The following is a 16,282-nucleotide window of genomic DNA, read 5'->3' on the forward strand; positions in this document are numbered from 1 at the left end:
ATCACAAAAAATTAGAGAGTCATCAACAAAGAGAAGATAATTGTCTAATTCATTTGCCTTGATATTTTTCCATGTTTAATGATTCTGTTTGAATATGAATATCTAGGGTTAGGGTGATAAATATATTTGGCATGTTTTGTTTCCTTATAAATGTTTGATTAATTTGTCTGATTTTATTGCTATTTAATTAGGCTAAGAAAAAAAAATTTGATAGGTAAGAAAGTAATATTATTTAAAGAAAAGAAGAAAAGATACAAAGAGTTCACGGTAGTGAACAAAGAACAACAAAGAAACAAAGAGAAATAAAGGAATCAAAAACCTATTCTAAGAGACAAAAGAATAATTGATTTGACTTGATTTGATTTAATTGCTTTTATATGTTTCCTTTTATATTTTGATATTTGCCTTGTGTGTTTTATTGTAATAAATTCATGATTAGAATCTTGGATTTTTGGGCTTTATTAATAATATCCTTAATTAAGAGTAGCCTATCAACATTAGTAAAGGCTGGCCCACAAACACCTTCTCATCCCCATACCTTAACTCTGGATTTAGTTTCTAGTATGTAGACCTCCATTTTGGTTCTGGACCTAAACCAGGTGGTGACTACCAAAGAAAAGAGAAAAGCCATGCAACCTTTACGCTCACAATTTGTTCAAAAGATTCTCCTAAAAAATTACATTAAACAAGATGGGAAACTTATAAGAGAACGCATAATGGCACAATCATTGCATGGTTGGAGACTCAAGAATCTTAAGATGGCAAAGTCCAAAAATAAGTGTCCATGGAAGTCAATTAGATATTTAATATCACATATTATGTTTTACTTGGTTTCTTCAAGAGTCAAGGGTATTTTCAGAATCATGTAATTGTTGTAATAGGTAATAATTAAGGGACTTTGGTTTTATTTTATTATTGATTTTGAATAGGTACAAATAATTTCATTTAGCAAAGAAGGAATCAAGCATGGGAAACTAGTGGAGTATAAAAGTTGTATACCCAAGGTTCTTTACAGCAAAATAGAAATACAATTAATCAATAAAATCAAGTATCATGGGTGGTCTAGGTGGTCTACTAGCATCCAAGGACAACCAAGATTTGAATCTCTCATATATAATTCATTTTTGTTTTTATAAGTAAGATAATTCATGTTCCCACATCCAAGGACAACTAATAGAAGAATTGAATCTTTCATAGATAATTCATGTTCTTCAATCATTTTCCATATTAAATTTTTTTGAATACTTTCGCAAATCCTCTTTAACCACTCCCTAACAACTTTAATAGAAAGAAATAATGAAGGTATCTGACTGGATACCTTATCCCAATGCATGTTCTTTTTAACCACACCCTAAAACCTTTGTAGAAAGCTATATTGAAGGTATCTGACTTGCTACATTATCCCAATGCATGTGCTTTACAACTACAAGAACTTGCTCTTTATCAAACCATTTCTCAGGCCACTCTTTATCTTCCCCTAATGTTACAAACTCAATACCATCAACCTTCAAACTCAATTCAACTGATTCCTTGTACAAATTCTTAATATCAGTTAATGATGCCATCTTGGACATCATTTTCTTCCCTAACAATATTCCATCCACTTCAAAATTCTTAATAATGTTCAAATGGCCGTGGGAATTTGCCAACTTGTGAGAGAACTTTGTATTCCCATCCCCTTTCTAAAGCATATTGCCCCACATTTTTGTCTTTAGCTAGATTCCTCCAAAAAAGAAAATTTTTTTCTAACTCAATCTTCAATTTGTCTCTACTCCTCTTTTCCATTCTTAAGCCATCTTCCTCCACAAGAGGGAAAATAAATAAATAAATATATATATATATATATATATATTAGCTAGCCATTAAATACCCCACCTACCCCACTTGTTTATCTTTTTGTTATTTTCGCCAGATACCTCATTGGTCATCCCCCCACTTCTTCTAAGCCTTAAAAGTTTATTTCTTCTCTCTCTCAACTTAGAACTGCTTCTTCTCTCTTTTGTTAGACTTGATTGCCTTGGTCAGCATGCTTGTGCCTGCTCAGATGGTGTCTTCATTAAATCCCTCTCCTCAAGTAATTTCTTTTTTTCTTTTTCTTACACTCCCATCATTCAAATCAGTAGCAAACAATGGTCATGGCTTCTGCATTTTGATGTTTTACGCAAAACACTCCATAACCAGTCAAACTGTCCTGATCCACGGTTTCTCCGATCAAACCATCCAGTTCCAGTTAAACTTACTTTTGTGGTTTTCTAAAACAATCAGACCAAATTAGTGTTCAATTCCTGGTCAAACCGGCCAGTCCGGTCTAGTTCTTATAAACCATGGTATTAAGACTCCTAAACTACCAACACTTCTTTTTTTTTTTTTGGATAAGTTTAACTACCAAAATACACTTAAAATTTCACAGGGATTGAGAAAATAAAATGTTGCCCATAAATTCAAATTTGACCATATTTAACCAAAAAAAAACTATTTTATCCCTAAAACATACATAACTAAACCTCTAAAACCACATAACTTGTACTTCAATTTGACTTAACACATGGGCCCCATAAAATAAATCTTCAACAGGCAAATTTGTGTAGTAAAAAGTTAATTTTCCATCGCTACATCATTCTTCCCCCAGTAAGAAATATTTGTGAACTAGTAAAAAATTAATTTTCCATCTTTGCATAATTCTTCCCCCAGTTAGAAACACATCCGCCTAGAGTTTTACAGTGATAGTTGACAGATTAGTAACCCTTACTGCCACTCTACAGAACCATACATGAGATTTTCACCTTATACAGCTCCTCATTCAATTCTTTCAAAGTCATTGGATCCTTTTCCTTGTTCCATCTACTAGACCTATGACTTGATCTCCCTATGGCGCCACATTCCAGGGAGAAGAAGCCACAGGGTTCACGGTTTATCAGCAAGACCAAACCTCTTGATGTGCAGAAATTATAAGAACCTTTGAACTTGAAAGTTGCACCAACTCATCAAACATCTTTAAAAGTATTTAGGATAACAATTTTTTCTTTCACACCACATCAGTAAGTTCGTTTGGAATGAAATCAACTTGACTTTTCCATGATCAATCGTATGCTCAACTTGCTCCCTTGCAGTCTCCATTATCCTAGTAATGCATTCTTTTAGCTATTCTTGAAATTGGAAGTGTGACTTGCAAGAATGGATTTTGCTCTTCGATGTAACACCTTGATGCATTGAACTAACACTCAAGGTTGCTGCACAGCAAATTGCCATAAGATTTTGAATGGATAAAAGGTGCAATGTTTGCTAACAAGGGTGGGGATAAACTTGGGTCTAACTTAGAATATCTAAGCTCTTGATATATTAATTTTCTATTTAGGTTATTTAACCAAACTAGCAACTACCAGCTTATCCAAAGCTTCTTGCATAGTAGACAAATCTTCTAACTTTGCTTCTATTGAAGACACCCTTTCACACAATCAGTTCATATTCTTTGATGTTTCTTCGTACACTTTTTTGGATAGATGTTTCTTCATACACTTGAGAATAAACCTTAAACTTGTACTCTAATTCTGCATTAGTCACCATTGTCATTTTTTTTAAATAGGTAAATAAAACTTTATTAAAAAACATAAAAAGAAGTACAAAAAACTGCTCCCCTGGTAACAAAAATCTAAATAAAATTACATAAATCTAAGAATTCCAAAAGGGAAGGAATAGAATGACCACTCATCAGTCATCCAATCAAACAAAGAAAGTAAGAAGAACGGTTTCAACTCAAGCATGGAACGTTCCTCCCCCTCGAAAGTTCAATGGTTCTGTTCTCTCCAAATAGTCCACATGATACACAACAGAATAGCCCCAAATAACTGCTGTTCGATGCCAACAAACACCCCTGTTCCAACAAGCTAGCAATTCCACCACTTGTTTAGGCATAACCAAGAAACACCAAACACGCTAAACACAAGTGTCCATAGACTATATGCATAAGAACAGTGAAGGAGTAGATGATCAACTGATTCCAACTATTCTTACACTCACAACACCAGTTAACAACACATACTTCTCTTCCTCAGGTTATCCAATGTAAGAATCTTCCCCATGGCGACTGTCCAAGTGAAAAAAGATACCTTAGAAGGAGCTTTCACCTTCCAAATATTTTTCCAGGGGAAAGACCGACATCCTTTGGCCATTAGAACTTTAAAATATGACTTAACTTTGGAGGAACCATTACTGGCAGGCAACCAAACCATTATATCTTCCCCATTCAGACCAATATTAGTGGAATATGGAAAAGCAAAGAAAGATTGTAAGCTCTCCAATTCTCAATCTTGAATTGATCTAGTAAATCTTGGATGAGAAATTTTGTTTAACAATTGGCAGAAGTAGATTTCAGCAAATAGCCCTTTTTTTATAAGTAAAAATAATTTTATTGAGACAAGACTCCCTCACGAAAATAGACACAAATTAGCCTAAAGAATTACAAATGGAAAAATATCTACATATGGATCGAATATATGAAGGAATGAACAGATTTCAGTGACGAACTTGTGGCAGGATTTTGGCATACCCAATTGACGTAGGAAAAAAACAGTTGTATTTGTCGTTGTGCACTTGTGGTGGGGTTAGAGTTAGAAGAATTTGTGGATTTAGGTTTCAGAATTGTTGAAAAAAGTGTTATGGTGTTCTGACAAGAATCAAAAGGTGGTCTGATGAATTATCTTTATGGCTATTTGGTAAAAGAAATAACATGGGATTTTACGGTTTTGAAAGGTAATAGAAAAGGCTTGATTTGGGGTTGAAAGGAAGGAGGAAAAGAAAGAATTTTATGGTGTTAGGTGTTGTACAAATAGTACCCATAAACAGTACTACAAGAAAGAGAATAAGAAAATAGAGAAGAGAAATGAAGTAAATATCACATGAAGGTCAACATGCCTCAATGCTTAAAACACAATATTTTTATTAAACAACTATATTCATCTTTGAGTACATTGAACAGAATTATATATAAGGACTCTTTCTTAATACTAGTAGTATTAGGACTCCACATTTGACAAAGAAATAAAAACCTAATAACAGACAAACTTAAACTGAGAAAATAAAATATAAGATGCTTAGGATCTCCTAGAAATTCCAAACTCAACTATCAAAATACCCTTAATTTGCAGGGATTACAAAAAATACAATTTTGCCCCTAATTCAAAATTGAACCATAAATTATTAAAAAAACCCAGATAAAAAAATTAAAATAAAATTGTTTCAACCCTAACACACATAACTAAACCTTTAAAACCACAGAACTTGTACTTCAATTCAACTTCACATGGACCCATAAAATAAATCTTGAATAGATGAATTTGAGAAATAGTAACAAATTAAACCTCCATGGTTGCATTAGTTTCACCCTTATTTCCCACAACCCAGTAAAATATGTGGGTGATCTGACATTGGTTCTGGAAGTAGTCATTGAATTACATCTTGATAATGCTCTTCGCATGGCACCTAGGCTAAAAGCAGTCAGAATACGAAAGAATCAGCTGCTCCTAACTAATTACCCTTGTACAAGAAACCCCTCCTGATGGAAAGTCCAACTGCTCAAGTTTATTTATGAAATCTATGAAATTAAGCCTTGCTTGTCACAAGCTGTGACAGTTTTGTCTCACTTTGGGAAATCTCACTACATTAATTCACCCCCAAGAACTGTGCTGCATCCCATCACCTTCTAGCTATCTTCAACTCCTCCCTCCTATAGGCCAACCTCTCTATATCATCATTTGTGAACTGACACCATTATATGCACATTGGAATTTCTCCTCCACACCATGTCTGTCCTAAATTAGTAGGAAAGGTCCTCCATAAAGCAATTAATTCTCATAGCCCCACATTTATCCCACACTAGTAGAACACCCACTTGCAGTTCCAATAGCTTTCAAAGACAACCAATCTACAAAATTGCCCTACCATAGCTTTGCATAACCTCTTTTGTAACTTTTTCCATCTTTGCCTTTTGCAAACATATCACATCTCCAATCCATTTCTGTAGCATGTTTTCATTCAATGATTTATTTGTAATATCATTGATAAATTGCTAGTAACCTGACGCTTTCTAAGGGTCCCCTCTCCTTTTTCCCCCTTTTTCCCCTAACATCTTGGTTAATGGATGATGCTAATTTTTTCAATTCTCTACTCCCTTTTAGATTTTTACCTTGGTTACAACCCATTAGCAATTGTCTTCAAAAATTACTCCTCAAATCTTTTTTTTTTTTTTTTTTTTTGATAGGTAAGAAAGATGTATATTCAAAAAACTGCTAAATGCAAAGTAGCATCAGCATATCAAAAGTACAAAAAAAGATGGAAAAGCAAAAACAAAAAGAAAAAAAAAACTAATTACAAAGAAGAAGAGAGCTAAGGAATAAAGGAAGAGAATCACTAGATGTGAGTCCCCAAGCCCAAGCCCAAGCCCAAGCCCAAGCCCTAGCCCAATCAAAAAGGGAACCAAAAAAGAGAGCAAGCAATTGGTCATCAGATCTATCCAAATCCTCAAACGTCCACCGATTGCGTTCCCTCCAAGTACACCACATCAAATACAACGGAACTAAATTCCAAATGTGAGATGAATACTTCCCCAACCAATTCCACCAACCAAATAGAAAATCTAACACTGTACATGAGGGGACCCATTAAATCCCAAAATTGATACACTTAAAAGATGACTAAGTTGATCAATATGTCCTATAACCCACGTTGAAACTACCTCATCTTTGATACACCCTCTTCTAGCTTATTTAGTGATTGTACCACTACTAGAACATCTATTGCCAAAAGAGTACAAATTAGAGGACTAGAAATGAACCCTCCCATCATATACAAAATAGAGACACTGTTGGAACATAGTGGTTGATGTTCGAACTATAATCACTCCCCAAACAACACTCCTTATGCCAATCAAACCCATATCATTGGCCTAGACCCATTGTATCTTCTACTTCTATATCAGATCCCGACCCAAATCCTCCCCAACTTTTCTAGTGATGTTTCTTGGCTCAATCTTCTTTCAAGGTTCATACTAGCAAAAGCCCTCCAATATTAGCTTTTTGAAGTGCTCAAGGGTCAGCTGATGGGAAACAAATCAACTTTCCACCAACACCCACTCACTACTGGCAATTTCTTTCACCAGCAAATGTTCCAATTTAGTAGCTGGTCCACATTGGTGTATTCATAGGCTAATATAAGAGCATTAAGAAGTACGTTTTCCTTAGTGGTTAGCATGCAAGCCAATACCAAGGTTCAAAACCTAGCAATAAAAAATTCTTCATTTTTTGGAACAAAAAGGTTGGTCTGGGCCGTTATTGAACTGTGACTGGTTCTCACAAACCATGACTGAACTATAACCGGTTCTCACAAACTGTGACCGTGCATACCAATCAGTTCATCTGTGGGTCATCCGGATCTTGAATTCTATTCAAAAATCCAGTTTTGTACGATTAAAAAAATGGTCCTCAAGTTGGTTCCCAAATAACCTAGTGGGACTGACAAGTTTGGTCCAGTTTTCAAAACAATGGACGGTATTAATGCAAGAATAAAGGCCAATAGCTTATCATAGTCAGGTGTTGAAGGGTAAGGCATTGCACTTGTCTACCTATGAAACGAAGCTGCTATCCTTAGTCAATGTAGTGGAAAGTGGAGGCCTTGTTCACTAGGCAAGTCCTTCATCTTCCAAGACTAACCAGCGAAACCTTAGGCTATGTTTGGTAACTGTATTGGGTTTCTATTTTCAAAAACTTGTCTTTAAGAATAAATATAAAAGTTGTTTGGTTAGTTGAAAGATAAAATAGTTTTCCAAAAAGAAATATATATATATATATATATTCAGTAATTGATAATGAAAGAAAGCAGAACATTTTTTCCTTTTTTCTTTTGAAGGTGCTCAAAAAAATAAATAAATAAATAAGGAAGAATTTGATTGAGTTGGTGCTTGATCTGGCTCCACCATCTATTTGCCCATAGTCCATCTCTATTCCCTTGCTGACATTTCATTATTATTTCAGTATAGATTATGTACTATATGGAATGGAAAAGTTCCATCCCCACCATTTCAAAATCTCCCCCCATGACCAAATCAAATTCCCATGCTCCAGTGCCACACTTATGGGCTCATCGACTTCTCTTCAGTTTTCTCTCTTTGTGGAGTGCAGAGATAATAGAGAATAAAGGATTTAGATGGGTGTGAGAGAGAGAAAAAAATCAGTTGGGAACTTTGTTGTTACTGAAGTATTGGTTAAGTTGCACAGCACCCAGGATGAGGATGCTACTTATAAATTCCTTCACACTCTTCAATGACAATATCCTCACCTTGTGAGCAAGGTGCTTTAAGGGGAGGGTAGATGTAATGAGCCTAAATGTTGTAACATTTACTTCCAATTGTCTACTACTAATTGTTGGAATGGATATTGCATGCAAGAACCAGGTTTTATTACAATTAGTCGGTTGGTGAGTTAGTTGGATGTTACATTAAATTAGTTACACTTACATACAATTAGAGCCAAAAACTCAAGAACTCGAGGCCAACCAACCTATATAAATACTTGTCAATAGTGTTGAACAGGAATGAGAAATAGGTCATAGACTTCTCTTTCCTTCCACCTATTCTTTCTCTTATTCTCTTATGTCGTTTCCTTTTCTTGGAGGGCGACTATCTTGATTCAGTCAAGTTACCACTAATTTCCCTAAGAATTAAACTCTGCAAATTTTTCATACAAGCTTCAAGTTAAAACCCTTTTATTTGTAGATTGGTTTTGTCATAAATTTAAAAAATTATAGAATATTTTAAAATTACATAGAATATTTTCTTTCAAAGATATAAATAAGAGAGGGAAAAATGGAATTTTCAGATTGCCAAAATTTGTGTGAACAACATTGTACCACGTTCAAGATTGAGTTTTCCTTAGTCAAAAAAAAAAAAAAAAAGATTGAGTTTTCCCAAAACTTGGTTCCTAAGTTGGCATTGTATTATGAAAACTTTGGTATGTCCTAATTATTCTCCCTAGAATTGACGTAACCAAAATAATAGTGAGAGTGGGCCCTAAAGAACACTGAATATAAGGCTGAAGACAATGAATTATAATAAAAGTTCTTCAGGATTTCAAAAATAAAAGTGCAGTAATTATTAATCTATGGGCTTGAAGTTTTGAGCAGTAAGACAGAGAGAGAAAGTAAGACATGAAATTCATAACCTATTTGAACCATGTATTAAAGAGAATATGATAATTAATAAGGAGCATCTAGACTCCACATCCATACCTAATCTCAATCCCATATCTATAACTTGAATTTAGAATATGTACATTCATCCCTCAAAAGCTACTAGTCATAAAAAAATTGTCACCTGACTTCCTGAATTAAGTTTATCTTAATTTCTCACGACACAATAACCCAACTTCAATTGAGAAAAGATCTCCAGTCCTTATTGCATTATGATGAGCTCATGTAAAGTATATCATGGTAATTGAACAATACAAAAAAGTAAGTACAGAGAACTTACCGTCTTATTCTTTGAAACTTTAAAGGGCAATGCGACAGTAAAGCCTAGAAAAGCAGAAAAAGATCATTATAATGGAGAAACAAAAAGAACAATTAAGATAGAACATATCGATCATATATAGATGTCTCATAAAATAAACATCATAACAGTAATAATGCAGTTCTAGCAAACATTAGGCCAGCATAGTGATCTTTATGTGCCAAAAAAGACGTGGAAGGGGAGGAATGGCCAAACTTTCAGTGACAAGGAGTCTAATATTTTGGAATTGAATTTAATAAGAACATTCAGTATTCCGCATACATTGACCTTTATATTTAATATTATTTCTCTCCTATAATGGCTATCGGAAGATATAGAGAAAACAGAAAAACAAACAAACAAACAAAAAACCTTAATAGATTAATAGATGAGTAATGCTACATGAATCAAATATCAAGCACATCTGCTTTAACATGGACGAGAAATCTTAGCCAACAAAATGCAGCTAAACAGGAGTTTGATTTCTTTTAAATTAAGTATGACAATTATGACTCCAGCCTCCAGGAATTCACTAGCAACAAGAAATTGCTAACCAAGAAGAGAAGACACAATACCTTGTGGGCAGGTGGAAGCTTATCATAAGATCTCTCATATCTTTTGACATCCTCTTCTGCAGCATCTGGATAGCTGTATGAAAAGAGCATGCAAGAAAGCCACTAGTATTAACACTAGGGAGAGAGGAATTAGATGCACCATCTTAAACAGTAATGACAGCACATAGATTACAAACAAAGTTCTGCGATTAGAAACTAGATGGAGAATTTTAACACAAATCAAAAAAAAAAAAAAAATACATGCTTTTTTCTCTTTGTAAATACTAAAAAAATAATAATAATAATAAGGCCGAGAGAGAAGAGGATGGCTGATTCATACTTGCAAATATAAGTTGAATGTAAATGATTGAGCAAAGCATCAATCCCAACATTATTACTTGCAAATCATTATCCCGCTATAAAATGAGCGGGTAATATAGTGATCGAAAAACACAAAATTAGATGAAATACCAATACTAGACTAGAGAAATATTTTTTTGTTGTTGTTTTTTTTTCCTATTAAGAGAATATATAGAGGTAAATTCACTTCCTCCACTTATATTTTTGTCATAACCATGAAACTTATCTAGTTTTTTTCATATTGAACCTTAGGAGATTTCTTTGCAGAGAAGACACTAATTTTCTATGGAACAGACTCTGAACAAGTTTGGTAATTGAGATGTACTTTTCCTACTTTGAAGCTATTTGGGGCTTAAATCAATTACTACAGCAATTATAATAATTTGAGGAAAAGCTCTTTTTAACTGTAATTCCCATACGATGAATCAGCCAGAAAAGACATTAATCAATTTAATTAGAGCTATGGATAATTCTATTAAAGTAGTAGTAATCGCAATTAGAAGCACAGCACCCCCAGAGTAACAGAAATAATCAAATCGACAATAGCTTTAATTTTGTAACCAAAAATAACTAAGAAAGAAGAATGGAATTATTTTACAAAAAAGAGGAGGTACTTGAGATAGGCGCTAATGATGCGGCGAAGGGATTTGACTTCGAGGGCTTCTTCAGCCTTCCTCTGACGACGTCGTTCCTCGTCTTCCTCTTCTTCCTGCTCATCTACTCGCCGCAATGACATTTCGATCAACACTAACCTCACTACAGTTCCAACTCTTAAAAAAAACTGCTCAACACTCTTATTATTATTATTATTATTATTATTATTATTCTTGAATTATGTAGGTATATGTATTTGTATAAAACCAAATAACCAGGCTTTTGGGCTTCGGTCTGGGATGTGGCTAGTGGCTACGTTGCCTCATCTCCTCGATTCAAAGTTCTAAAAACCGGTTTCTTTTTCTCTTTTTCATTTTTTTTTTTTAAGGCAAAACACCACGGATTTTATTAAAAAATAACTATAAAACTCAATTTATATTATTAGTTAGATAACGTTTCAAACATATTTGGTTTTTAATAGTTTGAGTTCTCTACACTTGATTTTGCCCAATAAATTTGCACTTGAAAATCGAGTGTCTGATATTCAATTTCTATAATCACTTGAAAATCGAGTGTCTCACACTCGATTTTCTCAGAGCAAAATCGAGTCATTTAAACTCGATTTGTTAGAAATGAAATTTGTTTCAAACATTGCCTAACTAATAATATAGTTTGGATTTTATAGCTATTTTTTAATAAAATCCAAACCGCACTATTAGTCCATGAAGTTTACCCTGTATGCACAATTGGTCCCTTAAGTTTCAAGCGAATGCAATTAGTCCATTAAATTTTCAAAATGAGCAATATAAATCCTTTGGTTAATTTCCGTTAATAGTGTTACTTACGTGGCTAAAAAAATAATGACTTGGCATTTTTTAAATGATGTGACATTTATTTTTATTAAAAATTCCAAAATTAAATTTACACATAAGAAAGGAACTGGATCCATTCCAATTCAAATATTTATCCTAACACGGTACAAAAAAATCTCCATTTACAGTGAAAGAGCTAAATCGATGATTTTCAATGCGGAAGCACAAATTCATAAATTTATCTGCATTGTTTTGACTTGTAAGTTAACACTTGTATTATGAAAATTTTTGTTTTTCTGCTGGGTTTGGACCCAAAAGCCACTGCCACAGCCAACTTATTTATGGATGCAATGTGCATTGGAGAAAAAATCATTAATGACGAATACTACTTTATACTAAAGATAGAGACAGGCAGCAATTCGTGAGGCTCAAAGCGGTCCAAACTATGAGATCATCCACCATACAATATGGGCTTTTTTTTTCAATTCGAAGTCTCAAGGCTGCTTAGGATGAAAACTCAAACTGAAGAGGACGTGTTTTGGGAAACCAGCACTGAGGGTCCGTTTGGATACCGCTGAAAACTGAAAATTGAAACTGAAAACTGAAAAATACTGTAGCAAAATAATTTTTAAATGTGTGAATAGTACCGTGGGACCCATTTTTAATGAAAAAGTTGTTGAAAAGTGAAATTTGTGGGTTCGTGAACAGTACACGATGTGCACTAATTGGCTGAAAAAATTTGAAAAGTCAAAATTTGCGGTTACTGTTCATTGAACAGTACATGAACAGTAACCGCAAATCTAAAAAAAAAAAAACTGAAAAACGCAAACGCGCTGGTTTTCAACGCAATCCAAACGCAGGCTGAATCAATCATGGAGGTGGGTCAGTGGCTATGCGAGATAAGGAGGGAGGTGGGTTAGTGGTTGTCGGTTGGAGAAGGATGTGTGAAGTAGGAGGCCATCGTCTCAAGCGGAGGGCAGCAGCCTCACCGGCGACTAGGCCTTGGATCTGTTCATTGTCTCTCCCCTCTCTCATGGTTTGTAAATCAGATTGCAAATGGAGTTTTTTTGTACCGGATTAGGATAAATATTTGAATTGGAATGGGTCTAATTTCTTTCGTATGTGTAAATTTAATTTTGGAATTTTTTTAATAAAAATAAATGCCACATCATTTAAAAAATGTAAGATCATTATTTCGTTAGTCATGTAAGCAACACTGCTAACGGAAATTAACCAAATGATTTATATTGCTCATTTTGAAAACTTGAAGGACCAATTGCGCTTACTTGAAACTTGAGAGACCAATTGCACACATAGGATAAACTTCAGGGACTAATAACGTAGTTTCACCTTTTTTTTAACCTGGTCCATCCGACGTCACCCCGACCTGGGGTCATGACATAAGTCTACAAGTTATTATCATTTTCTTACATTGTGGTCAATTTCAGTATTAGTTTCTACTTTTTTTTTTTTTTTTGGAGCGTCTATGATAGTCCTTAAAAATAAAAAATCGTTATCATTTTGGTCTCTACCATTATTTTAGTAATGAAAATTATTTCTTATGTGGTATATAGAGTGCATAGTTATTATCATTTTCTTACATTATGGTCAATTTCAGTATTAGTTTCTACTTCTTTTTTTTTGGGGGAGCGTCTATGATAGTCCTTAAAAATAAAAAATTGTTATCATTTTGGTCTCTACCATTATTTTAGTAATGAAAATTATTTCTTATGTGGTATACAGAGTGCACAGTTAGCATGTTAAATATTGACGTGACTAATAAAATAATAATAATAAATTTTATTTGATATTTAAAAATGTCACATTAGCATTTTAATTTTTTTTCTTAAAACCACATAAAAAAAATTAAAACAAAATTCTATACTTCTGATTTTAAAAATTATTTTATTAAATTATTTTTTTCTTTTCATTATTGTTTGGGAGAAATACCTTTTTGGTCCCTACATTTTAACCATATTCTCATTTTGGTCCCTATTTTCTAATTTTACCGCATTTAGAGCATTCACATCAATGTAGCTATTTTAATATTTTAGCAAATATATAGCTAAACGCTTAAAAAAATTCACGCATCAGTCTCAATATTTTACCCACAATTTTCACATCACAGAGAAACCTCACTAGACCTAGCGATCCTTTCTTTCTTACTAGAGAATAAAAAAGGAAACAAAACATTTATTTTTCTCTCCCTTTCTTTCTCTCTCTTCAGTCACTTTCTGCCTCTCTCTTTCTCTCAGCTTCACTATGGAGCTATCAAGTTCACGCCAATTTAACAAGAGGAGGTGAACGATCTCACCAGTGCAAAGAATGAGATTTTTGCACTGCATAGATTGACCCACGGACTCAGGTATGATGCCTCTTTCTCTCTCATCCCCAAATTTTATTGATTTTAGCAAGGAGGAGATGGTTGGCGGCTTGTGGGTTTGTTTGTGCCTATAGGTGTGTGTGTTTAGTGGGCTATGGTCATGTGGTATGGGTGTGCTGTAGAGACTGAGAAATAAGAGATGGCTCATGGTTTTAGGTGATATGAAGGAAACATGTATGTTGAAGGAATCTGTTAGAAGTGGTGGCTTGCATCTTTTAATTTTTCTTTTTTGATTATTACTGGCTTTGAGATGTATGTTTTTATAATCTCTGTAATCCTTGTTGGTTTTTTTCAACTTTGAAAGTTGTTGGGGGTTCTTTTGGTAACTAAATTTCTAGATTTGGTTGGAAATTCTTGCTTGCTTTTGTGAAATGTCTAAATTTTGAGTTGTTAAGTAGTTTTAATTAATGGGTTTATCAATTCTAAATTTTGAGTTGTTGGGTAGTTCTAACTGATGGGTGTGGGTGCAAGCACTCGCGACAGGCTTCTCTTTTTTGGGGTTTACCCTAAGAATCCATGGGAAGTAAGCCTTGACCTAGGGTGGACCATGACATAGGGTGTAAATGAAGTCACCACCTAATTTAGGTCTAAAAACCATAAATATAGTGCCCTTATAGAAGGACTGATCTTTACTAGAGCACGTGTTCGGAGTTTAGGTATGGGGATAGGAAGGTATTAGGCACCTAACTCCACCCAACCCGTGGGTCGGCCTCCATTTATTGTGTTCCAAGTCTTAATCTCTTTAAAGGCATACTTAACATGTTATTCTAACTCACACACGCACTAACATGTCTCTAAAAGCAAACAACATGGCATATCATCCTCAAGCCTAGCATTCATCTATCATGGCATTAAGTATACATCACCAAAGGCAGAAACATCTTAAAGTAGATCTAAACAAGCACATCTAAACATCCAAACATCAAAACTCACGGTATTCAACCAAGCATATTAAATAACTTTATATTCAAAGCTAGAATGCATGTTCATGTGATTTATGCATGAATTACTCACTGCAACACAACACCAATACATCAATGCAAGTTCATGTTCATATGTATGTTCATGGTATTTAAACAAACCAAGCCTTAATCAACATCAAAAGGATAAAGCAAAACATGACAAAACAAAAAGACAGATACTTAAGGATATGAAAGCAAGGTTGAATAGATGGTAAACATGTAAAAGAAAGAACAAACAGAAGTGAATTAGGGTTTCTAGGCACGAGTATGCGTGCACATACATAGGGTATGAGTGCGCATCCCAACTGCATGTGTACGCACACTTCCAGATAGATTAGCAAACTTTAGAACAAGAAGATCAAGACCAAAAAAGGTCCCAATCAAATAAAACTTGACTTAAAGATATTTTGTGAAAAACTCCCTCTTTGATTCACTAGTGAATCTTGCATCTGTTTCCGTATATTTTATGTTCTATTTAAAAAGTACCTTTTATGGCTTTATTATAGTGGTAAAATAGGGGTGTAGGGTGGCTCCTAGACGATGTGGGATTTGTTCCAAACCAAAATTAAGTGCAAAAAACTTTCCTTACATAGTTTCTAGAACCCTAGCTACGTAGGCATACTTGTGCATGTGTGCGTAAGCCATAAGCATGCGTACACATGGCTTGAGTGTGTGTACGTATACACATGTATGCGTGCACACACTCAGAGTTTCCTACGGCCTTTCTTTTCCAAAAATATTTTTTAATCCTTCTGAAAATAAGTTATATTTTCCATAAATATTTCCTCAAGTCAATTTTCATCTGATTAGGCCCTAAACCAACCTTGGGCCTTAGAGTACTACCATCATTAGGGAATGGGGGCCCAAGTCGTAAAGGGTACAAAATGAGGTGCCTATAAATGCCTTTCTTTTGATTCGTGAGCTCTACTAACGGAATCAAAAGAATAAGAGACAAAACATTTTGTTTAGACTTACGAAACAAAATTCTCTAGGTGGCTCTTGCCTCTAGGTGATTTCTTGTTGATTTCTAACTCACCAGGGAGTTTTCTTGGGATCTCTTTTTTAACTTACAGGGAAGTCCT

General features: G+C 34.3%; 1 protein-coding gene across 2 annotated transcripts in view; it reads right to left on the bottom strand.

Moving 5' to 3' along the window:
- The window catches only part of LOC126721177 (uncharacterized), a 32,759-nt gene extending 21,468 nt beyond the window's left edge, over nucleotides 1–11,291 (bottom strand). The window contains exons 1-3 of one of the 2 annotated variants that reach the window (XM_050424205.1): nucleotides 11,064–11,291; nucleotides 10,111–10,183; nucleotides 9,518–9,561 (exon numbers count right to left, since the gene is read on the bottom strand). In XM_050424205.1, coding sequence (XP_050280162.1) covers nucleotides 9,518–9,561; nucleotides 10,111–10,183; nucleotides 11,064–11,185 — 239 coding nt within the window. In that variant the 5' untranslated portion in view covers nucleotides 11,186–11,291. The remainder of the gene's footprint in view (nucleotides 1–9,517; nucleotides 9,562–10,110; nucleotides 10,184–11,063) is intronic. The other variant, XM_050424204.1, reaches the window with a different exon arrangement.
- Nucleotides 11,292–16,282: the final 4,991 nt, after the last annotated feature.

Source organism: Quercus robur, chromosome 4, assembly GCF_932294415.1.
Source record: "Quercus robur chromosome 4, dhQueRobu3.1, whole genome shotgun sequence".
NCBI classification, from domain to species: domain Eukaryota; kingdom Viridiplantae; phylum Streptophyta; class Magnoliopsida; order Fagales; family Fagaceae; genus Quercus; species Quercus robur.